The sequence below is a fragment of the Ornithorhynchus anatinus genome, chromosome 7, assembly GCF_004115215.2.
Source record: "Ornithorhynchus anatinus isolate Pmale09 chromosome 7, mOrnAna1.pri.v4, whole genome shotgun sequence".
Lineage (NCBI taxonomy): Eukaryota > Metazoa > Chordata > Mammalia > Monotremata > Ornithorhynchidae > Ornithorhynchus > Ornithorhynchus anatinus.
The window spans coordinates 10,600,017-10,626,276 of NC_041734.1; the positions used below are offsets into that span (position 1 = coordinate 10,600,017).

The 26,260-nt window shown below is 42.2% G+C and overlaps 1 protein-coding gene across 2 annotated transcripts in view; it reads left to right on the forward strand.

The window, feature by feature from the left end:
* ATP6V1H (ATPase H+ transporting V1 subunit H) overlaps window positions 1-25,303 on the forward strand; it is a 55,799-nt gene extending 30,496 nt beyond the window's left edge. For both annotated transcript variants that reach the window (XM_029068877.2, XM_029068878.2), the window contains 5 exons: window positions 3,658-3,836; window positions 5,801-5,926; window positions 13,714-13,815; window positions 15,896-16,009; window positions 24,921-25,303. In XM_029068877.2, coding sequence (XP_028924710.1) covers window positions 3,658-3,836; window positions 5,801-5,926; window positions 13,714-13,815; window positions 15,896-16,009; window positions 24,921-24,981 — 582 coding nt within the window. In that variant the 3' untranslated portion in view covers window positions 24,982-25,303. The remainder of the gene's footprint in view (window positions 1-3,657; window positions 3,837-5,800; window positions 5,927-13,713; window positions 13,816-15,895; window positions 16,010-24,920) is intronic.
* The last annotated feature ends 957 nt before the right edge of the window (window positions 25,304-26,260 follow it).

A 26,260-nucleotide genomic window follows, 5' to 3' on the forward strand; every position in this document is an offset into this window, starting at 1 on the left:
AAGTGGAGATCATTCCTGCACCATTGAAATTTTCATTTTATCAACTGGCTGAACTCCTAATTCTCCAGGTGCCTTTGCAGCTAGCTGCCGAGTTCCCGATACACGGGAGCTAACTTCACCAACGCCGTCCCTCCCCCATTGTTTTAAGCAGAGGAAGACTGTGCTTCTACTGCTCCATGATACAGGTTGGCCAAAGGCTAAACTCACTGTGGACGTTGATCCAGACCTGCAGATAGGAGGACTGAGTTATGGGAGAGGGAAGGGAAAGTCCGAAAGGATCTTTATTGCCCTTCACTGCCTCCCCTTAGGGCCTCAGTTGCATCTGCTCACTGAATCGATGTATTTCCCTCCTTGACTATCATCACCTGATCTTTAATTGTCATATTTACTGTGTGTCTACTGTGCTCAGACTAGGATTTTGGGGAGATATTAGAACCTAGATACCTAACACCATTTCTTTGCTTGGAATTCTGTCCTTGGAATTCAGCTGAAGAAAGGGGATGAAGAAAATAAGTAGATGAGAAAAGCCTGCAGGCTTTGAGTCCCACATAATGTTAATCCAAATAAGATTAATGAAGCTGGCTTTTCAGTCAATTAAATCCCACCTGTGTATTCTTTTGTGTCACTTAGTATCCAGTACTTAGTGTAAAATGCACGGGTTTGGGAGTCAGAGGTTGTGGGTTCTAATCCTGTCTCTGCCACTTGTCAGCTGTGTGACTTTAGGCAAGTCACTTAACTTCTCTGTGCCTCAGTTATCTCATCTCTAAAAGGGGAATTAAGACTGTGAGCCCCACGTGGTTCAACCTCATAACCTTGTATCTACCCCAGGGTTTAGAACAGTGCTTGGCACATAGTAAGCACTTAACAAATACCATCATCATCATCATCAGTAAGTGCTTGATACAGTTACTACTATTCTTAGTAAATTCATTTTCTTTTGGGGGAGCAGTTGTATTTATAGTAGTAACACAGCCTGTAATTTGCAGTATTAAAGACTCTCTGGAACTAGCCCCATCATATGCAATTTTGGGATGCTGAATTTTTTTTCTTCTTGTAAGACCACAGAACACTGGATAAGCCGAGCGATTCTTTTGATCTCTGTCCTACTGTAAAATGGCTTCTGGGCCATTTCCTGCCCATCTGCAAATTGGGGATATCATCTGACAGGATTGCCATGAGGTGGAATTTTCTTTAAGTGTTTTGAGTTTCTTGGAGACAGGGGACTTGATAGATGTGCAGAAATGTGGTAAGTATGAAGTGTGGCATATGATAAGCAGAGATGATGCTCGAGGTCAGCTGTTTTGAAATCTGCTCTATGACTGGGGCAGCAGATTGATTAGCTTTTACCTCATCCATCACAGACGAGTTAACAACATCCTATGTGCAGCAGCGACAGCAGTGAATTCTTGCCGACAAGATCTCTTACTTCAGATAGGCATCCCTATGTCCCTTAGCTCGGGAGAGTAAGCACTGGAGCTGAAAGAGCAATGTCTGCTCTTTACTCTTGGAGCAAGAATAAAGTGATCTTTGACCTAATGGAACATTTCTGAGGGCAGCTTATAAAATGCCACCGAGGAAGGTGTGGGATTGTGATGGTGCCAGGACAAGATGAGAGTAGGTAAGCGACAGGCCAAGTTCAAGCAAGATCCAGGTTTCCTTCACCGTCCTTGCCTCCCCTAACTCCTCGGGCAAACGGGGCCATCTGGGTCGCTGTTGAGTTTGTAGCTTTGTGGCCCATGGTCGTACTAGGTTAACACCAGGGGCTGGGGAAGGAACCAAGTCCACTTGGGTTGCTCCAGTGTAGTCAATTGAAAGATGTTTGGCTACACTTGAGTTCACTCTAGCAAGGCTAAAAGGGGGACTGTGCGATTGCTACAAAATTATTTGACCTCAAAATATGCATCGTACATTATAGGGCATGATCCACATTATAACAAGAGCGGGTTTAAACTTGCAAATGAGTAAGGGAATGAGCTCAATTGTGGAATGGCACGCCATACCCTGGGTCAGCTTTACTTTGCTGCATCTGGTGTGCAACTTCCTCATTGTCAAAGTGTCCTAGAGACTGAGAGTACTTCATGGCTTTTTTTCTTCCCTCCTTATTTTATGCAGCTGGAGAAAAACATCTGGCCTAGCTAATATGTGTCCATGTGCTTTTTAGTCTGGTTCTGACCTGCAGCAGTCTGCGAGGGACTGCCAGAGAACTTGAGGCCAATACACTGAAAACCAGGACTTTATATGGCTTTCTTTTGTTCTCCAAATCCCTGGTACCTTCTCAACGACTCAGCAGAGAATTTCTGTGCTACATCCTGAATCTACTAAAGAAGTCAGAAAGTCCATAAACTGAACCAGTCCAGCAGCTGTTGTTGATCTGTTTCAAATATAGCTGGGAATTATTCCTCTCCATTATTTGAAGCAGGTGCCAGGATGGTGGGTTTGCAGTCCTTGGGATTGCTGGGTGCTGGCTATATTGGCAACTGCATATTTAATGCATGAAAAATAGATTGTTTAGGGAGATGACTGAATCCTATGTATCTATCTCGAGAATCTTTCTCCTCCCATGACCCTCCCATGACCCTTCCATAGCTTGGTGATCTCTAAAGTGGTCCATATTAACTTTTTTAGCTTGCGTTTTGTCAGTATTAATTATGAGAGGATTGTAGAGCCAGATGAACAACTGGCATTAGTAGCGAGCATTGTTTCTGGGGTTCAGTTCTGTTGTACTCCGAACAGTAAGATTTGAGGTGCTGCTCATTGGTTATACTTACTGGATGTTGTGATAGTTGCCCATTCTGCTGCCATATCCAGTGATGGTCTCTGGAGTGAAGGGTTTGGAGTTAGGGCTTCCTTTTGGTTTGGGGTTGGGCTCTCTGGACTCATTTTCTGGGGCTCCTGGTGTGGTGTGAAGTGCCGGTGTTTCCAAAACTATTAGTTCAATCAGTCAGTAATATTTTTTGAGCACTTACTGTATACAAAGCACAGGGGACAGTACGGTATCACTGAGTTGGTAGACATGTTCCCTGCTCAGAAGGAGCTTACAGTGTAGATGGGGAGAGTTCAGCTGCCTTCAGGATTGTGAGGTCTGTACTCTGGGCAAATATTGGCCCTGTGTGCTAGTCTAAAACAAAATGGACCAAGAGAGAGAGCAGAGAGGCAAAAGAATGATGTAGGGATTGAGGGGGAAACAAAGCTGAGTCCAGAAAAGGAATCTGGAAAAATGAGAGAAACAGGATGATGCAAAAAATTAAAACAGTTGGCAAGAGGGAAAAGGATAGAACCCAAAGGAGAAGGATGTAGGCCTGGAGGATGTTCAGACAGAGAGAAAGGAGTGCAAAATGGGATTTAGAAAAAGCAAAAGAAGAAAGAAAATGAAGAAAATAAAGTGAAGAATAAGGAGGGGGGTACCAGCAGGAAGAAACATGAAAGGTGATTGAAAGAGAACGTGGATTTGTGAATAGTGAGTGTTTTTATTTTTTTAGGAGGGTTTTGAAGATGGGAGTCAACTATATGCTAACGGGTTTGTGGAGGGAAGGAATTTTAGGCCAAGGACACAGCAGAGTGTTGGAGTGAAGAATTTCCTGTTATTCTTTGACCCCATGTGTTTCCCAAGTTTTGTCAGTTTTGAAATGTGTATGTTTTTATATGTTTTCCTTTCAGAACTTTTTAGAGAAATCCACTGAAAGAGAAACACGCCAAGAATATGCCCTGGCTATGATCCAGTGTAAAGTTCTGAAACAGCTGGAGAACTTGGAGCAGCAAAAATATGATGATGAAGATATTAGTGAGGATATTAAGTTTCTTTTAGACAAACTCGGTGAGAGTGTCCAGGATCTTAGGTAGGTAATATAACACACCTAGCGGAAATTTAAATAAGCAGTCTGCTTCCTAGATGTGACTTTTTTTTTTCCCTAAGCTTGTAGGAAAATTGGTTGAAATAAATCTCAGTTGAGAGTTACCTCCCATTTTCTTTGGAGTGTGATTTTTTTTTTAAATCAAGTTGGTAATTTTACCAATGTGCTCTATGTTCCCAGTATTTATTTTTAGATTATGCTCATCAAGACACTTTATCAGAGTGAAGCCTAGGCTAAGATTTCCAGATTCAGCTGTCACTCATTGTAATGTGGGTCCACAGTTCTGAGACCTAAAATTAAATCAAGATCAAGGAAAATAAGAGAAAAAAAAACATTTGGCATTAGATCCTGTTACTGTTATGTGAAACATTGGCCAATGTGAGACTGGTAAAAAAAAAAAAAAAAGTATTGGCAGACAGCTCTGACTTTATGTAAACACATTAACAGAACTGTATTACACATCTGTAAATGACTAAACAATTCTGAGTAATTTTGGTATTTTTAAAAAAGTGTATTAAGTCTTGCTTCAGGAACCAATTCTCCGTTTATAAAATCGTTCTTATTGAAAAGTTGTTTCCACCTGGATTACAGCCTTTGAAAACTGTGTTGAATCCACCAGTTAATTTTTGAAGGCTCAGAATTGAACTATTTCCTGGCCCAGGTCATTCTATAGTTATAGCTATGTTCTCTTACTGTTCAGCTAAAAACAGTTCAGCACTTCTCCTATTATTGATAACATACCCCAAGTGAACAGATAAAGTAATAGTGGTATCTGGCATTTCCAAGGTGCCACTAGCCTATTTATTTTTTGTTTGTTTTTTGCTAAGCGCTTGCTATGTTTTAGGCACTGTACCAAGCGCTGAGGTAGATATAATAATAATAATGTTGGTATTTGTTAAGCGCTTACTATGTGCCGAGCACTGTTCTAAGCGCTGGGGTAGACACAGGGGAATCAGGTTGTCCCACGTGGGGCTCACAGTCTTAATCCCCATTTTACAGACGAGGGAACTGAGGCACCAAGAAGTTAAGTGACTTGCCCAAAGTCACACAGCTGGCAAGTGGCAGAGCCGGGGTTTGAACCCATGACCTCTGACTCCAAAGTCCGTGCTCTTTCCAGTATATATAAGATAATCAGGATGAAATATTGCCTAAGGCATTGGTGATTTAATTTTCATTTTTTGGAAGGAGGAGGAATGGTTATTCTAAGATGCCTGAAGAGTAGTTTTATTATGTGGTTCCTGTGGTAAATGGAGCGTGCAATGAGGTGTACTTTTGTCCTGTCGCTTGAAGGTTCAGTTTGTGCATTTTAGAATATTGGAAAACTGCTCCTGCTCACTTTTTGTATGTGTCTCAAGCAGCCAGTATGTTTAGAAACTGTTCCATTATATGCCAAGATGTTGCTGAACACAAGGGCAAATTGCTGGTTACTGGAGGAACAAATTCTGGTCGCATGTAGTTCATTCCACCAGTTCATTTTTGAAGGTTCAGAATTGAAGGCTCATTTCCAGACCCAGATGTTTTTATAAGTCATAGCTATGTCCTCTTATTATGCATTTGAAATAAGGATATGTACTCTCCCAAGCACTTAATACACCCTCAAGCACAATAATCTCTGAAAATGTAACATGTATTTAGTGCATAGCTTAGTATTTCTTTAAGATTTGTTGACCTCTTTCTTTAAAGCCCTGGGCACTTGGGTACATGCTGATATTTTCTATAGTGCCCTTGTAAATGGTAAAATATATGTCTATTACCACCAAATTGACTTAGAAATGTCCCTGATTGGCTGTTTCACTACCATTAATCAGGTGAACTTAATGGTCCAGGAAAACTGTTTCCCAACCATTTAGGAGGAAGAAAAACAGTGTTGCCCTTTGACTTGACCTGTTTCTACGAGGCTACTCTACATGGTAGCTTTTTACTTAACAGCTATTTTTAAACTTTCCTAGCTCATTTGATGAATACAGTTCAGAACTCAAGTCAGGAAGATTGGAATGGAGCCCTGTACACAAGTCTGAGAAATTTTGGCGAGAGAATGCTGTGAGGTTAAATGAAAAGAACTATGAGCTGTTAAAGTAAGTTTGTGAAATGGACTTCTGATTCCCTTGTACCGTGAACTATTTTATGTGTTTTTTCATATTAAATTGAGTTTAAATTGTGGTGATTTTCAATCTGAAACAGTGTTCACCTCTTTGCTTTCCCCAAGTGCTGTATATTTGGTCCTATATCTTCAAATAATTTGAGAATTACTGATCCAGGTAAATATTTTTGAGACCTACACAGGGGTTAATTTAGATCCAGGCTCCTGTTTGTGTATTCACCAAATCAGGTCTTGTTTTTTGGGGGAGCTGCCTGAAGAGAAATGAAAATATAGAAAGAGATGATATGCTCTCAAATGCCTGGTACAGTGCCAGATATCCTTTGGGTGCTCAATAAATGTGATTTATTGAGTACGTTATTCTAGGGGACGGGTAACATGAATTTGGTAGACTGACTCCTTTGCCCATAAGGATTGTTATTTAAAGATCGGCCACAAGGCTATTTGTAGTCTTGGATCATTTAAACCCATACCTTTAAGTTGGCACTCATAATGCCCAAGAGATTCTTTTCTAAAAGTTTGGAAGGGGGTGTAGACTTTCCTCCCTATGGATAGGCCAGTCCCACCAGTGGGTAAATACACATGTGTGTTCATGAAATTCATTTTGCATTTTCATGCTCAGGGCATTTATTAGACATTTAGGTGAGGATGATACTGAAAGGAAATATGTGGAACAAATGCTTTAAGCTAAAATTTGCACTTTGGGTAGCCCAGTCACTTGAACCTACTGAGTGACCTGGTTGTTATGAATTGGATGGTCTCAACTGCCCGTGTTCCCAAGTACAGAATGTACAGAAGTACAGAATGATTGTTCCCTGCATCTGTTAAAGATAGAAAAGAAATTATGGGAGGGTGGGGTGGGCGGGGGAGGCGGGGAATTGGGATTTTCAAGTATGCAAGGAAATCCAAGTAGTGTATGGCCGCGGGGGGAGGGGGGCGGTGAGTGTGTGTGTAGTGTATGTGTACACACTCACATTTGTTTTTAACAAGTAACTCTTTTTATCCTAAGCTATTTTGAGGGACCCCAAAAAAGGGAATCAAGAAAAAGGTACTTGAACTTGATGGTAGCCTTTTCAGAAGCATTAGAGAAATTATCTTCACCTTGTTCTTGGGGAAAATAAGCTAATTGCATTGGTGTAAAAATAGAAATCTTGTACCACGTCTTTGTTCTTAAATGCAGCCAGCTTCCACAAAAAGAAATGAATAAGCAAGCTTGGTATTTCGTTTTAAGATATTCTTAATTTCAGGAGGAAGTCCTGTCTCTTCTTGGTGTGGCCAATATCAGAATGTAGTTTTTGTGGCCACGGGAAGGCATTTCTGTCCCTCAAAACTGTTTGATAATTGAAAAGCAGTAATGAATCCAGGAGTATCTAAAGCTTCTGAACCACCTTAATTTCAATCTAAAATTAATACTATTGTTTTTGGCCACTTCTGAAGATATTCCTTCTGGCCTCAACTCTACCCTTGTTGACTTGTAACTTGGTAGGTTTCGCCTGTGCCCTCATTTTACCTGTGGAAGAAACAAAGCTGGCCTTGTTTAGCTGGCAGCTGAGAGTGCCAGCCTAAACTGCCAAAGTGAGCAGCGCATCAGCCACTCTGAATTGATGCTGATATTTCACCAATTCATGTTTGATTCATCATCACAAATCACTGAGTGGGAAATAACCTCTTATGGGCAAGTTATGAGTGCCAAACAATTTCAGCACCAGTAATAGTAATAGTGGTATTTGTTAAGCACTTACTAAATGCCAGGCACTGTACTAAGCGCTGGGGTAGATACAAGAAAATTGAATTGGACACAATCCCTGTCCCACATGGGGTTTACAGTCTAATCCCCATTTGACAGATGAGGTAACTGAGGCACAGAGATTGAAGTGACTTGCCCAAGGTCACACGGCAGACAGGCGGCAGAGCTAGGATTAGAACCCAGGTCCTCCGGACTCCCAGGCCGTGTTCTACCCACTAGGCCGTGCTGCTTTTCTTCCTTCTTTCCTCTCAAATAGGACCAACAGTCCTTACGTACACACTTGATGAGTATAGACAATAAAATTGTGTAAAATGATGGACATGCTTGTCAGAGATCTCATGGAACTGGAGACTCAGCACAGTCTTCTAGGAATCTTGTTCGGAGACCATAGTGGGTGTGGAAAGGAAAAGACCTGCTAAACTGCTCAAACAGAAGACTGTAGCCCCATCTGGTGCTCTGTCTGCGGTCCCCTTAACTAGTAGTTGAAAATAGAGGGGGATGGGAGAGACTGACACTTTGAGCATAAACGCATCTTTAACGACTTAGGCCTAGGTGGTGACTTCAGCATATTTATCAGCTATTGTTTTTTTGATGCTAGATTTCCAGCAATTGTTTCATCCCAAAAGTTTCCAACACATTTGACCTCTTTCCTCAATCTCCTCTTTAGCTTGTTCATGCTTCTGCACATCTTGAAGAGCACAGTTTCATCCTGCACTATATTCAAGGGATTAGAGATGATGCCTTTGCCTGCAGATGGTGTGTCGTCTGTCACCTGTGGCATGAAACTGATCCTTAATTGTTACCACTTCTAGTACTAAAAATTGGGATCTTGTCCAGTGCTGGGGAAGATACCGTACAATTAGATCAGGCACAGCCTTTGTCCTACTTGAGGCTCTTTGCCTAAACTGGAGGGAGACCGGTATTTCATCCCCATTGTACAAATGAGGAAAAGTCAAGTGACTTCTCCAAGGTCACACAACAAGCAAGTGGCAGAGCTAGGATTAGACGTCTTGTGACTCCCACTTTGTACTAAGTCTCCAACAACTAGAACTTATTGTGGAAGCCAAAGTGAATAATTTGGGTGGAACTGCTGATGAGATGGGGTGAAGCCAGTAGAAATGCTCACTTTTTGATTTTTTTTTTTAAAGCCTCATCTCCCTGTTTTTTAGCCATTCTAAAACAAAGATCGGGAATGGTATTTTTTCATCCCAAGCCCTTGTCAACTCAAGTGTATTGGATGTGTTTGTTTTATACAAATTATTATGAGATTAAACACCTCCGGTACATTGTGTGGAAGCACAGTCTCTTGAAATGCTCTTCCTATCATGCATTTACAGGGCTATTGTAGAGAAGAGCACATTCTGTTTTGAGGCTTTCCAGCCCTGTGCATGTTGCTAAAAGAGAAATAAAACCCTTCACCCATTTTGTGCCTCTTGGCGAGTTGATGAATAACCAAAAATAATGGCACATTTTGCTTTTCCCTTCTATTTAGGTGGAGATAAGAGGTGTGGGGGGGCATTGTTTTGCTCCTCCATCTCCTTTTATGTTAGAGGCTGGTAGATGCGGGGACAAGCTCTTAAATTCCTTCCAGAAAAATTGAGGGATGAAATGGTGAACATCAGTCTCTCTCATTTTTTCCAGACTCATTTTGTCAGCTGGAAAACCTGTCGGTTGCTTTCCCAAGTTTCCCAAGCCATGGAGAAAGCCACTTGTCGAATCAATCAGTGGTATTTATTGAGCACTTACTGTGTGCAGAGCATTGAACCAAGTGCTTGGGAGACTACAGTACAATAGAGTTGGTGGCCACGATCCCTACCCTCAAGTCTATAGTGGGGGACGGATATTAAAATAAATTACAGAGAGGGGGAAACGGCAGAGTATAAGGATCTATACAGAGATACAGATGGGGCTGAGGGTGGGGTGGCTATCAAGTGCTTAAGGGGTACAGATCCAAGAGCGAAAGCAAGGCAGAGTAGGGAAAATGAGGGCTTAGGGAAGCCCTCCATCTCCAACCGTGCAGCAGTATGTGAGCTAACTGTTTTTAGAGGAGAAGGGATCAGAAAAGAAGTATCTTCCCGATTAGAAAATGGGGAATGTCTGGGTCTAGATCTTGGAAGGAAGAAGGAAGAGGGGTAACCAGAGTGGGCCCCGAAGAAGTCAGATTAATCAGTTGTATTCACTGAACACCTGGACACTGATAGAAAAGAAGGCGATTAACAAAGATGAAAAGAGCTAGAACAGAGGAGTTTTAAAGAAGTAGACTGCACAACCTAAAATTGACTAGGAAGTTAGAGAGAGTGTGTATGGGCGCAGGTGCCTTCCTACCTTGGCCCTTCAGTAAACTTGTGGAGGCACTTATCTCACAGCAGGGAAAGGACACTTGGAGAGACTACAAGTCTCTATTGTTCCTTATCCCATTTCCTCTTCCTCTCCTCCTCCTTGAAATCACCTGAGTGTGATCTCCTTTGTACTCCTGTGAATACCTGTTTTTCTATTTTAATGGTCTATTTTTCTTTTTATCACTTGTTTTTCTGCTCTGACTATAACTTTGTACCTTGGCAGTTTGTGTCATCTGTCTCCCCAGCAGACTGTAAACTCCTTGATATATTTTCTTGCATATTCCCAAGTGTTCTGCACCCAGATCGTATGACAGATACAGCCTATTGTAAATTACGGTCCTGAATGCCTTGTCCTCTCTACCTCTAGTCCGGTAAATGGTCTTTGTGGCCTTTCAGGTCAGAGGCCCCATTGTGGGGTTTTCCCAAATCTCTCTTGACATTAGCAGTAATTTTTGGTCCATTTGTTATTGGGACCTTAGTTTGACTTTGCATTCCCTCCAGTTCACCTGTACTGTCAAGCTGTAGTGAACTCTGAGGCATTTCTGTCTTAGTGGCAAGAGCGCAGGCTTAGGAGTCAAAGGTGGTGGGTTCTAATCCCGGCTCTGCCACTTGTCAGCTGTGTGATTTTGGGCAAGTCACTTAACTTCTCTGTACCTCAGTTCTCTCATATATAAAATGGGGATTAAGGCTGTGAGCCGCACGTGGGACAGCCTGACAACCTTGTATCTACCTCAATGCTTAGAATGGTGCTTGGCACATAGTAAGTACTTAACAAATAGTGTCATCGTCATTATTATTACCAAAGTGACCTTTAGTTTATAAGAGTAATTTTCATGATAATGGTGGGAGGAGTCATAGCGAGGAAGGGGCTTCAAAATTAGGCTTATTATGAAATGGTAAAAAGCCATAGTTAGGTGGGGTGTTGAGGTGAAGGCTTCAATTCTGGAATGGGAAGGAAAATATTTTGGGGGAGCAAACTACTAGGGTTTATTCATCTTCCTTTCTGAAGGCTATTCTAAATGTACTTACTCAGTCTTTTGCATTTGTCTAAGTGTTTTCCTCCTTTGAGACAAGTACAGCCATTTCACGTAATATTATCTTCTCTGCGTGGGTGGATTGTTTCCATGTTTCCATATTGTTTAACCTGTTTAAGACCTCTGCATTATCCACGACTGGGTTATCTCACTGTGGGCAGGGAACGCATCTACCAACTCTGTTGTATTGTACTCTTCCTAGTGCTTAGTACAGTGCTCTTCATCGCCACTTAGAACAGTGCTTGGCACATAGTAAGCGTTTAACAAATACCAACTTTATTAGTAAGCACTAAATAAATGCCATTGATGGATGTATTATCTTCAAATGCTTCTCCTTAAGTGAACTATTAATTATTCAAGATAATTGTGGTATTTGTTAAGCAACTATGTACCAAGCACTGTACTGGGATAATTAGATCGGTTGCAGGCTCTGTCCCACATGAAGCTCACGATCCTAGGGGGAGGGAGAATGGGTGTTTTATCCCCATATTTCAGAGAAGAAAACTGAAGCACCAAGAAGTCATGATTTGTCCAAGGTCACACAACAGGCAAGTGGCAGAGTCTGGCTTAGAATCCAGGTCCACTGCCTCCCAAGCCTGTGTTGTTACCCCTAGGTCACACTGCTGCTTGAAATTTATTGAAGATTTCATGTGGACTTTTTTAGAACTCTTGTCTTCATCCTTAAATTTTTAGTATCCAGGCTTGTGCAGTGTGAGTTTTTAACAAATATCTATACCAGCCCACCCCAAATTATTCCTAGATTGTACCTCTCCTGAGGACCAGGAACCATGTATAATTTTCATTTGTGTACATTTCCCCAATGCTTAGGTTCAGTGTTTTGCACATAGTGGGTGCTTAATAAGTATTATTATTAGGGAAGCAGCTTGACATAGTGGAAAGAGCACAGGTCTGGGACTCAGAGGATCTGGGTTGTAATCTTGACTTTGCCACCTGTTTGTTGTGTGACCTTGGGGATGTTGCTTCTCTGTGCCTCAGTTCCCTCATCGGCAAAATGAGTATTCGATACATGTTCTCCCTCATACTGGGAGCTCCATGTGGGACCCGATTATTTTGTATCTCCCCCAGCATCTATGAAATTAATATGAGCATGAGCATCTATGTATCTATGAAATTAATTCATATCCAGACATCTCTGATTCTCCCTGGTGTTAAAAAACAACCACCCCAAACCCCCCAAATCCCCCAAACAAACAAAAAACCCTGGGCCTGGCATTTATTGAGCACTTACTGTGTCCAGAGCATTGTACTAAGTGCTTGGGAAGTACAGTTCAGCAACAAACCATGCAGTAGTTTCCCAGTCCACAGCATTGTTCTTTACCCAAATTTCTGTCATTCAGTAAGTAATGTGTGAAGCTTGGAAACTGGAAGCCATCTGCTTGTACACTTTTTTTATGTGTTCCCCGGTGATTAAAAAATATGGCTCTGCTTGGTATACAGAAAAATACAGTCTTGGTGTTGATCTTGAACGTTTACTACTGTTGAATTTGCCCAAGCCCTTAGTACAGACCCTGTTGCTTAATAAATGCATTTGATCCCCAAGTTCATTGATTAGTTGATCTTCCCAAAAGAATTTGGTCCATCCTTTTTCTTGAGTTTTGGTGGTTATGCATTTCCATTCCATTTAAGTGTGTTCTTTAGCCTAGGAAGCTATAACCCCTTCTAAACTGTAAGTTCCTCATAAGCAGGGAGCCTGTCTACATTGTACTCTCCCACGTGCTTAATAATAATGTTGGTATTCGTTAAGCGCTTACCATGTGCAGAGCACTGTTCTAAGCGCTGGGGTAGACACAGGGGAATCAGGTTGTCCCACGTGGGGCTCACACTCTTAATCCCCATTTTACAGATGAGGTCACTGAGGCACAGAGAAGTGAAGTGACTTGCCCACAGTCACACAGCTGACAAGTGGCAGAGCCGGGATTCGAACCCAATGACCTATGACTCCAAAGCCCGTTCTCTTTCCACTGAGCCACGCTGCTTGTGCTGTGCCCACAGTACGTGCTCAATAAATATGACTGATACAAGATTTCAAATCAAACTGAACATTCAGTGGCTTAAATAATTATTCCTTACCCCACATTTTGCTAAGCTACCTGCCAAGCTTTGGCTTTTTTTTTGTTTGTTTATCCTGTTTCAAGTTGGTCTTTGTTTTTCTGAAAAAAGAGTTTCCCTCATCCTTGCATGAAAGAAGCAGTTGTTAAGTTATTAGAATTTACAGTCTCCAGCTTCCACTACAGGTAATCACTGGTTGAAATTTACAGGGGCTGTGTGCTATGTTTGAAAGAAACGAAACTCTAAATGTGGAAGAAATGGAAACATTCCTTTCAGTACAGAGAAAATTCTTAAATATTAGGTTATTGGGTCTTTGAAGGATTCGGTTTCCCCTTGTTATTCTCAGGTCCTTCTACGCAGCCAAGCACTCCGTACAGGACATGGCTCCAGTGGGTGCTCCAGAAATACTTATTGCTATTACTTTAGTTAAGGTTATTATGCCACTTTTGTAGTCTGACTTTTTAATTAAAGAATCAACTTGTTTCAGTGTATTATTTTTGCCTTTTAAGAGTTGCTTAATAAATTGCTCAGGGCAGGGAAAGCAGAAGATGATATCTTTCTTTCTTTGATTTAGAATCTTGACAAAGCTTCTGGAGGTTTCAGATGACCCTCAGGTGTTAGCTGTTGCTGCTCATGATGTGGGAGAATACGTTCGACATTACCCGCGGGGCAAACGGTAAGAAAAAGACCAATCTGATTCTCGATTCTCCCCTAGTGCTTAGCACATCACTTAGAACATTGTAGGTTTTTAAGAAATACCACAATTATTATTTAAAAAGTCATTTTCACTATTTGCAAAACTGTTGGTGCCTCACTTAAAAAAAAATCCAGTTCTTCAGAAGCCTTTATTAAGTAAACAAAAGCAACTGTCTGTTTTTGAGAATTGCGAATGACTGCTTTTGGTACGTTTAATGAAAGGCTGTATGTAATATTCCTCAAACTGAATCCTGTTTTATCCAGTGACTTCATTTCCTAACTAGGGATATTTTCCTTTTCTGCTCCTGCCTTTGTCAAGGGCTTCCCCAGAACCATACCCTAACCAGGAATGGTGTTGGGACAGAAGAGTGAGGGATTAAAGCTCATTGATGCAAGACTATTGAGGTATATGTAGTCTCTGAGCCACTGCTATCACACAACCAAACTAAAGCATTCTGTGTGGTTTGAAGGGTAACACCCCGAAAACCTCAAGCTGGTGAATTTTCATGCGACCCCCACAACTGTAGTATCTCTCTCCAAGGTTGTTTCCTTGGGAGTTGTCCTACGCCTCAGACGTTTCTTAACTGGGGCCCTGAACGTTCTGGAAGCATCTTATAATTGCCTCCCTACATAGGCCAGGCTAGCCTAACCTGCTATTCCATCCCAATCCAAGGAATAGTGGTTTTTTTCTGCAACTTATTTTTAAAGCAACTCTACCAGCTCTACTAGGTGCCTGAATAAACTTATGGGTACTTTTTGTGCTAACGTTTGCAATTGAATAGTTTGGCCCAGGCAAGGAAGGATCCAAGGAGTAGATTCCTAAACTGGGCAATTGGCCGACTGGAACAGAAATACAGCAGGGCTCTATCTGGAAGTCAACTCATTTCTGCAAAAATGTAAATATTTTGGAAGGTCATGCTTCAGTTCTTCCACTGAAAGATATGAAAATCTCCTCCTGTATTTCCCTTTATAATTGTGGTATTTATTAAGCGCTTACTCTGTGCTGATCGCTGTACTAAGCACTGAGTAGATACAGGATCATCAGGTCATACAGAGTCCCTGAACTACTTGGAGTTCACTGTCTAAGTAAGAGAACCCTTCTTAAAAGTGAACTTTCTCTTCTTAAGGAACCAAAAATGGGTGGGCAGCTGCTGAAGTAAAAACAGGTAGTCATGACCATGATTGATTCATGTTTTTTTAATACCCACTGGGTTTGTGGCCCTGCACTACGGAGGGAAGAGTAGCTTCTGGATTCTAGGAGCTCACAGGCAACGAGAGGACAGAGGGAATCAGAAGAGTTGAGGGTAAAACGGGTGCTTTAAAAAAGAAAAGTTTTTAAACTTCATTTCGGAATCTGAGCTTCATCCTGTTTCGGTCTCTCTGAAGAGGTAAGAGTTGATTTGAAAGAGTTGATTTGAACTCCGAATATGGGAAGGATACTGGAGGATGTATATAATCCTAATAATCTTTGAGGATCCTAAAAATAATTGTGGTGTTTGCTAAACGCTTACTGTGGGCCAAAATTTGTGCTAAGTGTTGGGGTAGATAAAAGTTAATCAGGTAGGACATAGTACCTGTTGTAGTCCACGGGGGAGGGAGAATAGGTATTGAATCCCCATTTTATAGTAGAGGAAACTGAGACTCAGAAAAGTTAAGTGACTTGCCCAAGGTCACACAATCAGCAAGTGGCAGAGCCAGAGATTAGAACTCAGGTTCCCTGACTCTCAGGCCCATGCTCTTACCCCTAAGTCATGCTGCTTCTCTAGGTGAAGTCTGGAGTAGGGAGAGTTTACATGGAGTGTAAAGGAGATCAAAGGAAAGGTTCGCTTGAGTGGAGGGGATCGTCCAAGGAATGATATTGATTATTTAAGAAGTTGAAATAGTGAATTTTCAAATATACTAACTGGACGGTGAAGTAATCAAGACATGGCACCTTACACTTTCACTGTACGGCTCTATGTATCTAAAATTCTATGTTGTCAAGCAGAATTTCATAGTCCTTGCAAGCAGAGTGTTGAAAGCAACTGCAGCATATTCAAAAGGTCTCCTGTGTTTCACAGAGTTATTGAACAACTTGGTGGGAAGCAGCTAGTCATGAACCATATGCATCATGAAGACCAGCAGGTTCGATATAATGCTCTTCTGGCTGTGCAGAAGTTAATGGTTCACAACTGGTATGTGGAGTTTTTCTTTTTTTTTTTTTGTTTAATAACCCTCTTCCATCTTTTAATCCACCTGAAAACTCTCAAACTCTGTAGTCTGAAAAGGTCTTTATGTACATTTTTGGTGAAAGGTTATTAGTTTAGGCTAAAATATTAAAACCTAATGTTTTAGTGTCCATCTCCGATTCCTGACTGAGGGCAGGGAACGTGTTTACCAACGTGTTGTTCACTTCCAAACACTTAATACAATGGTCTGCACATAGTAAGTGCTCAATAAATGCCATGGATTGATTGGCAGCAGCCATGAAATGGCAATTTTAGAATATGAACTGTAGGTTAAGCATTCAAAAAGAAATGTGCACAGAGAGAACCAATATCAAATGCAATGATCTGTATTTACCAAAGTTTCTTTGGCATAAAGGAATTAATCTGACTTTGAGGCAGTCGAGTGGAAATGACTGCACAATTATCCTTGAACAATAAGGATTTAAGCAAGCAATTACCGATGATTTGAACGACTGTACATGGCCCTGTGAATTTCAATTCACATGTCAATTTGAATTAGGGTTCACTTAGTCATTTTAACCAAATTAACCGATGCTACATTAAATAGCTTAACATATAGTAATTAATTGGAGTTGATTGTAGCAGAAATCTTATTCTCTCCCCTTGGCTGTGGCTACTGCCAGAGCAGTGGACCAACTAAAGCGGGGCAGAGGAAGAGATGACCATAGAGGGAGAGGTCTTGGGGATTCCTCCGTTACAGGTGGGCCCCGCAATGCAACAGTCATATATGGTTGTATTGTGGGGTGTGGCTTCCCCAGGACACACATGCTCTAAGTTCCAGAATCAACTTCAACATGACAACCAATCACTACAGGTAAGATAAAAATTATACCCTAAGCTCCTCCCTGTGCTTTTACCCAAAAAATGTCTCCCAGGCCCCACCCATCTCCTTGGTACAATATACCACTTTTGTTCATTCGTAAATATGAATTGAAGCTTCAGTGGTGACTGCCCTCACTCCTCCTACCCATCCCAGCTGAATCGGCAGAGATGGAGCCAGGGATGGACCAGGGATGGGGCAGTCCACTCCCACCTCATCCTGCCGCACCATCTCTGTTTCTGCCCCTGACATTTTGGGATGGGAGCTACCAGCCAAGGAAGGGGTTGCGAGAACTGATGGTGTTTGCTGTTGAGATTAAAATTAAAGCTAACAAATGGCACAAAATTACTGTGTAGCGGGACCTCTAGACTGTAGGCTTGTTGTGAGCAAGGAATGTGTCTGCCAACTCTGTTATATTGTACCCTCTCAATCGCTTAGTGTAGTACTCTGCACACAGTAAGTGCTCAAAAACTTGATTGATTGACCGGGGAGACAGAGGCAGGGAAGGGAGTAGGTAGGGAATTGTGGAATTTGATATGCATGTGCGATATGCTTGATATGATATGCGCGCAGAGAAGCAGCATGGCTCAGTGGAAAGAGGATGGGCTTGGGAGTCAGAGGTTATGGCTTCCAATCCTGGCTCCGCCACTTGTCTGCTGTGTGATCTTGGACAAGTCACTTAACTTCTCTGTGCCTCAGTTCCCTCATCTGTAAAATGAGGATTAAGACTGTGAGCCCTGCGTGCGACAACCTGCTTACCTTGTATCTGCCCCAGCGCTTAGAACAATGCTTGGTGCATAGTAAGCACTTAACAAATACCATCCTCATCATCATCATCATGTTCCAAATACTAAGCATAGAGCTGTGTTTGTGTGTTTTTCATATTTTGTATGAAATATATTTCTGGGAACAAAGAGACTTAAATTGGAGATGCAGCATAGCTTCGAAGAAAGAGCATGGCCAGGAGTCAGAGGACCTGGGCCCTGATTCTGGCTCTGCCACTTGTATACTGGGTGACCTTGGGCAAGTCATTTAACTTCTCCCTGCCTCATTTCTCTCTGTCTAATGGGAATTCAGTATGTGTTCACCCTCCCACTTAGACTGTGAGCCCTTTGTGGGACAGGGACTGGGTCCGAACTGATTATCTTGTACGTTCCCCAGTGCTTAGTGTAGTGCTTGGGACATAGTATGTGCCTAACAACATTTGTTGTTATTAGACTGTAAGCCCGTCAATGGGCAGGGATTGTCTCTATCTGTTGCCGAATTGTACATTCCAAGTGGTTAGTACAGTGCTCTCCAATGTGAAGCGCTCAGTAAATACTACTGAATGAATGAATAAGGCCCATGAGGGCCTTAGTTGTGTCTTTTGCCTCTGGTGTGCCACTCCAAGCACGTAGTACAGTGCTCTGCACACAACACAAGTATGCAGTAGATGTCACTGCTTGATTAATTCTGCTTCTCGGGTGTAGAGATGATGCAGAATCTGGGAACTTCTCATTTTAATAGTTAATCGGTGGTGTTTTGTGCGGGCCTACTGTGTGCCGAGCACTGTACTAAACACTTGGGAGGTTACATCAGAAGCAAGTAATGAGACAGTGATATGTGTGTTCCAGAGCATCTTATGTGTGACTTGATCCACAAGGAGAAGGCATAAGGATTGACTGACAGGGACTGCTTTGTCCTTGCCTGCCAGACTTCATTTTCCCTCCAAGAATGGTTCTGTGTGTGGGTTAGCCGGTACCTGTGTTCCTCAGAGAGCATCTTCGGGTGGCGAAGGAGTGGGAAAAGACTTTAAAAACTGGTCCACGTGGGATACAGATTGTAAGCTCTTTGAGAACGTGTCTACTTCTCGATTGTACTGTCCCAAACACTTAATGCAGTGCTCTGTGTAGAATAACTGGCTGAAATACCTTTGATTGATAGCCCAAATGTGGTTGAGGGAAGGAGTAGGTAGGGATGATCCTGAAAGAAGGATGGGATGGAAATACCTTCTCCCTCCATCCTCATTCTCTCTCTCTTAGTTTCAGAGAGAGAATACAGCTATTTGGGGCTGTATTTATCCATCAGACTTCTTGGCCTTCTCTTATGAAAGCAGTGGAAGGCTGTACCTCAGCTTTAAGGGTGCTCCTGGAATAAAAAAAGGAAAGAATAGAAAGCCAATGATTTAAGCAAAGCGAATTAACTTGTGACTGCTGTTTTTCTCAGCTGTCATTTATTTGTTACATTTGCAGAAGGTTTTTCTTGGTGTGGGGGAAATAAATGGATGTTTCACGATTGAATAATCGAGGTGTCTAGCAGAAATAACGTGTCACTTTTAGATGATGCTTTTTGCTCTAAATAGTGCCTGATATTCACCCCACCTTCAGGCTTCAGCACTTACATATATATATATATATATATATATATATAGCTGTAATTTTTGTTAAGTGTCTTCTCTCCCTCTAGAGCGTAAGCTCCTTGGAGGCAGGGAATGTGTCCACCAGCTCTATTGTATTGTAGTTTTCCAAGTGTTTAGTACAGTTCTCTGCCCACAGTAAGCACTTAATAAGTACTATAGATTAAATATCCTTAAGCTGAAATTATATTGACTTTACATTTTTGGAAGAATCACACAGAGATGTAGTAGGTATTTAGGCATTTCTTGAAAATCCGAATTCTAGTATTACTTACTGGGAATTAAAGGGACAAGTTTTCACCCGCTGTGGTCTGTTAAGAGACGTGTTTGTGCTTGGACGAAGGTGCCAACATGAAGAAGAGGGTGAGAGTTCAGTGATGTCTATTGCTGTTGAAGTCTCGGGAATATTTTGTTTTGTGACCTCAGACTGTGCTCGTTCTCCCTCCCTTCCCACAATGTGTACCGCTAGGTGCAGGGGGGCACAGCCGAGCGTGTGGATGGCTCAGTGCAAGCCCTCACTGCCACCACAAAAATTACACAAGCACACGTTCCGCTGGTGGTCAGACACACCTTTCCTCCCTCAACCACTGATGTCTGCGCTCTGCTCATTCTGAAAGGCAAGGGACCAGAAGACGTGCCGTATTGGGGTTTTTGTGGCCAAAGTGAGCAAGAGATTCTCTCTGACACACTCACGCTGGCAGATGCACTCTCACTCTCAGTAGTTTTGTCTTCAAACCATAGGACATTTCTACACCTCTTTTGGGAGGTGGAGCTCTTGATCTGAAGTACAGACGAGCTATATAGAGTATAGAAGAGCTATGAGTTACTAAAGGACTGGACCTTGCACTATGCCATAAGTAATTAGGGAATCTTCCCGCTCCCCCGCCCTCCCCGAATAGATAGATGTCTGTCTTTAGATTGTTACCGTGGAGACAGGAAAGAGTTGCCATGGCAACAGCCACCACCACAGTCGTTAGCTACCAAATTGACATAAACTTCTGAGGTCAGTCCCCACGTCCCCTCAGCCAGAGTGTCGGTGGATGTGAATCTGGCTGCACAAACGTACCGGCTGATTTCCAGGACCGGGCATGGCAGCAGACGCTCTCCCAGTTGAGTGGAGAGGGCTTACCTCTAGGGCGGGCAGTTGAGCTGTGCATTTCGTGGATACTCTGATATAAAGCGAACTTTCCTGTTCAAAGGCTGCTGCTAGTGGTGGGATTTTGTCCACTGTGTGGCTCTGGCTGAAAGGAGACTCTTTCCTTTCACACTAGGCGCAGGTGAAAGTAGTTGGGCAGCTGTTCCAGCCCCTTGCCTAAAGGTGATGTGCAGTGCATTCCTAAACAGGGCCGTTCACATGCCAGGGATGCAACCGGGGAGTCATCCAGCCCCCGGTCCACCGAGAGCCAACGTGGTCTTGCTGCTCCTGTGGCTTCAAGTAATCCCTCCATGTGGCCGACTCCCAAATCTTCCTCTTCTCCTCTTAGCAGTCTCACATCTCCTTCTGCCTCTGGGACATCTCTCCATGGATGTCCAACATGGATTGGCAAGCTCAATATGACCAGAACTGAACTCCTCATCTTCCCTCCCAAATCTTTTCCTCCACCTCACTTTCCGATTACAGGAGACACCACCGTCTTCCCTGTATCTCAAACCCTTGGAATTAATACTTATTATTATTATTATTATGGTATTTGTTAAGTGCTTACTATGTGCCAGGCACTGTACTAAGCCCTGGGGTAGATACAAGCAAATCGGTTGGACACAGTCCCTGTCCCACGTGGACCTCATGGCAGTCCCATTTTACAGCTGAGGTAACTGAGCCCCAGAGAAGTGAAGTGGCTTGCCTACGGTCAAACAGCAGACAAGTGGAAGAGCTGGGATTAGAACCCATGACCTTCTGACTCCCAGGCTCGTGCTCTCTGCACTACGCCAGGTTTCTTGCGAGGCAGGTTGTAAGGTCCTTGAAGGCAGGAATCAGTACTTTTTATTGTACTCTCCCAAGCTTTTAATATAGTGATCTCATAGTAAATTCTGTTGAATGATAAATCTCAGAGCCGCTTTCACGGGCACTAATGCCCAAGGCTCAGTAAGTAGCTGCTGTGCCAAGCCAATGCCTAAGGGGGCTCCTTCTCCCTGTCAGCTTTTGCCAGTGCCTGATCTAATAAAGCACTTAGAGAAAAGTACAAGTAAACTTTGGTACCTATTATGCAAGTTAATGCGTGTCATTGTAGGTCTTCCTCCTTGCAGAAAAGTTATTTTCTGGCTGACAGCCAAGTTATTTTTCTGATGAGCTTCAGTTCTGATGTGACATGGTAATTTTAAAGCTTTTCTTTGTAGTAAAGGGCCTGATTAAAATTCATTTAGACACAGTTCTCTTTTAACCTCTGAATGTTCCTTTTGGTATAAACCCAAAGCTTTTAGAGATCAGTAACTCTTTTCCTTCCTTACTTTAGGTGCAAAGAACTAGGCCTGCTAATTTTAAATTATAAGAAAAAAGGACCCATCAGAACTGATCACTATGCTTTAAATTGAGCAATTAGCCCAACAAGCAGCTGGCTGTTTAAATCAAGGAGGAAAGAAAAATATTTGGTTTTAATATAAGCATAAATCACAACAGATTGAGTTGCAGTACAGATTGTGAATATCAGCTGATGACTTTTGTGATATATAATTGGCCTAGTAGTTTGAGAGCCCTTGTTCTTGCAAGTGTTTTGTAACATCGGAAGAAAAAAATGTTGCTTTTGATTCAAAGATACTGGAGCCCATCACAGATAAATGTATTTTTTAGACTGCTACCCTTTAGGACCAGTGCTCTTCCAGGACATGGGATGCAATTGCGAATCGCCAGACTTCCATTATGAGAAGACACTGGCAGCAGTCCACTTCTGCAAAGACAAAAACCTCTCTTACGTAAGGGACAGTTAGTTGTATGTCCTCTCCTCGCAGTTCAGTTCAGGAAACCTGGGCAAGATACTGAAATAAGAGGTGATGCCATGTACTTAGGATACCTGGCGGACCTTAACGTGACCTGAACCACTCCCTTTGGTAGAATAGCTTTGAGAGGGGACATCTAGTAGGCTAAGAATTATTTTTCATTATTTAGTAAGATTGAACGTGTTCCCAGGCTGAATGTTGCCATTTCTGTGTTTAAGGAAAGAATCTGTCAAAAGCAGATCCTAAGGTCTCGCCTGTGTGGTAAGTGGTGTTTTGGCAAGAATTTAATCATGAGGGTAGGGGAAAAGCAGTTCGAGCAAACTGGTAATGGCATCCATCAAGGGCGGCGTCACTGTAGTGAGTGGTTGGATTACAGTCTCACTTAAGAGAGCAGAAAAATGGACACGGGGCTTCTTGTCTGACTCATCACTGACCCGGTGGTTTTTTTTTTCCTCTGGCGGTCACCCCCGTTGTCAGTAGTTTTCCCCTCAGCGTGCTCTGCTGTTGCCACCGTCCAAGCCATTTCCCTTCCTCCTATCCCCAGCAATCCCCCTGTTGCCACAGTCATTCATAGAGTGAAATCCTTTTCAGGCCATATGTTGTGCGGGCATTCTCTCCCTCTTGGGATTGAGCTGCAAAGAAAACTGTCGGAGTGAATGAGTGTGCGTGTCTATATATGTGTGTTTCTGTGTGTCAGACAGAGTGCCATCAGTTCATGAATAAAAATTGACAAGATCAGGACAAGAACTTCCATCTCCTCGGCCTCAGGCAACTTAGCTGTTGCTTGAAGAGTTAACTTCAAGACCATCTTGGGTTGCAGGAAGTGCCTGGTGCAACTTCCTGAATTTTATAAATTCTCAATATATTTTCATTTCATGTGCAGTGTATCAGGATTACTCCTGCAGAAATGTCAGTAATATTTAGCCTGAAGTTGCATTCTTCCTGAAGATACTTCCCAAAGTTAGTCATTCCATCCTCTTCCATTCTTTCTCTTCTGTTTTCCGTTTACATTTTTCTCAAGTAATTTACGGGTAGCAGCTTATTACGACTTTAGCCTTGGCCTTGGGACAGCTGTTCTCACCATTTGGGGAAGCTCATTTTATTGTCTAGCTGTACAACGTTGTGGAAGAATTTATCGCAGATTAGTCTGTGGTTGTATGCTTAGAGCCTGGGTCAAAGAGCTGCTCTGGGCAGCTACATTTACAGAAGAAAATTAGAGCCAAAGGGCTACAATTGCAGCAAGAAGCTGAACGGGAGATGAGCAAGGTTTTGGGAAGAACCTCCATTATTTAAACCCTCTCCTTCCCCTTCCCCCTCCCTTGCGTGTCCCTTCCCACCTACTCCCTCCCACCAAGACCCATGGAATGTACCCATAGTTAGTTGTCCAAGGTTTATTGTTATCCCTCAGAGAGGCTTCCCGGAGCATGACACGACTATCAAACCTGGTTGAGTTTGCTTAAATGGTTTTGTTTTTTGTAAGGAAGTCATCTGTCCATACCCTCACTGAGGCAGGGGTCGGTCAGTAACCTCACATTGATAAGAGAAAAATTTTAGATCAGTTATAATGACTAACGTTTTTCATCATTCACGTAATTTTGTTTTCCAAGAATGTTTTTCTAGTTTAAATGCCCTGTTAAGTGTTCTGCATGGATAAATTATTCATTGATGATGAATGTAAAAGCTATCATCAGTTATTTTCCCATTTTTTGTGGACACTGATTGGCACCAACCATTGCTCGATACCAGGGAAATACATGGTTCATGGACTAGGAATAGTTGCTCTCCTCTTCCTTCACCCCCAATTTTTCTTCCCCTCCATCCTTTCTGACTGAAGTGATTGTAATACTGCAGCTGCCAACAGAAAAATCTGTCTTTGCAATGTGCAAGATGGTGATGGTTAAGATGTATTTGATTTGGGTCTATTTATATCAGATTTAATTATCGTACTGCTACTGAGTAGAAAAATCTTATTAATCTTACCATAGATTAGTTTCTCTCTAATGCTTTACCTGTGTATATGTTTCAACTCTTCGTAGCTGAAGATGTCCAGGCACCTTTGGGAATAGAAGCATAGTTTCTTATGGTACTTAAAGACACTTAGGGGAAACCCAACCCGAATAACTTGTTATGATTTGGGTGTCTAAGGCTTTTAGCCCACATATGTGTCCTGGTATGGAATGAAGCTACTCTGTCACTCCATTCCAATATCAATTGTCAGTATTAGGAAATGTGGAATTATGTAACAGCCCTTGGCTAAAAATACCAGAAACAATTTTGAACCTGTTCCCTTGCAGTGATAAGAGTTTTATTGATTCTGAGCTTGAAGTGACTATTGCAGAAAAATGAGGTGTCAAATTGAGCTTGGACCAAAGAATAAAAATTACTTTAAGGCTGGCCGGTTGTCAGGAACCCGGACAGAATTACTCCCCGGCCTCTTCTGAATTTTCTGAATAAGATGACAAGTCAGATTAAAACTCAAGGGCTTTCTCAATATATATGTTTAATATTGTAGGACTTGGAAATTGAGAGTAGATTTCTAATTGCAATTCTGTTGGGGGCATCTGAGAATAAAGTGCTATGGAGGTGAAAAATCTGTTACGACAAACATTGTCTGCCCACTTGATTTTGGTGGGAACTTGGACTTTGGACACCCTCCCCCCCGCACAATCTGGTTGTATTAAAAAACTTACTTCCTTTATGTCTTTCAGGGAATACCTTGGGAAGCAGTTGCAGTCTGAGCAACCCCAGACAGCCACTGCCCGAAGCTGAATTGGAAAATCCTTTCCCTGAATCGGAGGCTGTTCCTTCGGTGGCCCAGCAGGAGGGACGAGCTGGATAACTAGTTGAAAGATTAAATCATTTTATTTGTGACTTTGGCCTTCTACTGTGGAAGCTCTTTTTTCTCCCCCTAGTTTTCTTCCAATGCTATTCTAATGAAACTCAATGTACGTTAAGCTCTATCACTTGAATAATTTAAAATTGCACTTCCTAAAGCTAAAAGAAATATGGCTGTTACAGGTACTGCCTTTGTTTTCTGTATTTATTGTTGTATTGAGATTGATTGTTATTAAAGGATATACATTCCAGACCATTCATGTCTGAACTTTTTCATCTTTACTGTCTACCGAACTTGGAACTTCTCTGAAGGAAAGAGTGAACAATTGCTCCTTTTAGAAGAATTATGCTGAAAACTTTTTCACGAGGAAGTTTTTGGTAAGTCAGAACTATCATTTGATAATGCAAGGTATTTTCCAACACGCACTAGTTAAAATGAAAAATTTTGAAACATTAATAGAGCTATCTTTTTATTTTTTTGGTCATCTTCTCCAAGTTCAAAAATTGATCAGGAATCACAGCCATCAAGTGTTGGGAAAAAGAAAAGTTATGTTAGTTTCTGAATGTCTTTTTGTCCTCACCTTTGAGACATCAAGGAGAGAGAGAAATGTAAAAATTCTTCATTTTATTCTCCCCCAGTTCTAAGTCAGCTCGGTTATTGAGTTCGTGCATGTTTGATTGACTGTAATTCTGTAGTTGATTCTTAGGCCTAAACAGCCTCTCAGGTCCGCGGTCAGCCTTGTGCTTCGCACCTCGCAACACACTGTGAGCTCTGGGACCGAGCCTCGACCCCTCTTTCCCATGGGAGACTCCATCATCCCCAAACAAGTTTGTAACCTTCACCCTCCAGTAAATCTAATTCTTCCTCTCCTGTCCCCAAGGAAAAGCAAGTAGAGTAATTGTCTTGAAAGCCACCTGGAGCCACCTTGGATATTCTATGTGATCAGGAAATATTTCCTCTATTTCAGCTACTGAAGAAAAACGTCCATTTTTGGAAGCATAAAGTAAGCGAGACTCCATGGGTGCCCAAGACTGGGTGCCTTGGCAGCAAACTTTGGCATCTATTTTAAAATCCCAGAACAGGAGAACATGTCCATAATTCTGTTGCAGTGTACTCTCCCAAGCGCTTAATACAGTGCTCTGCATATAGCAGGCACTCAGTAAATATCATTAGTTGGGTCTAGCAAAACAGATTATGTGAGTTCTTGTGACC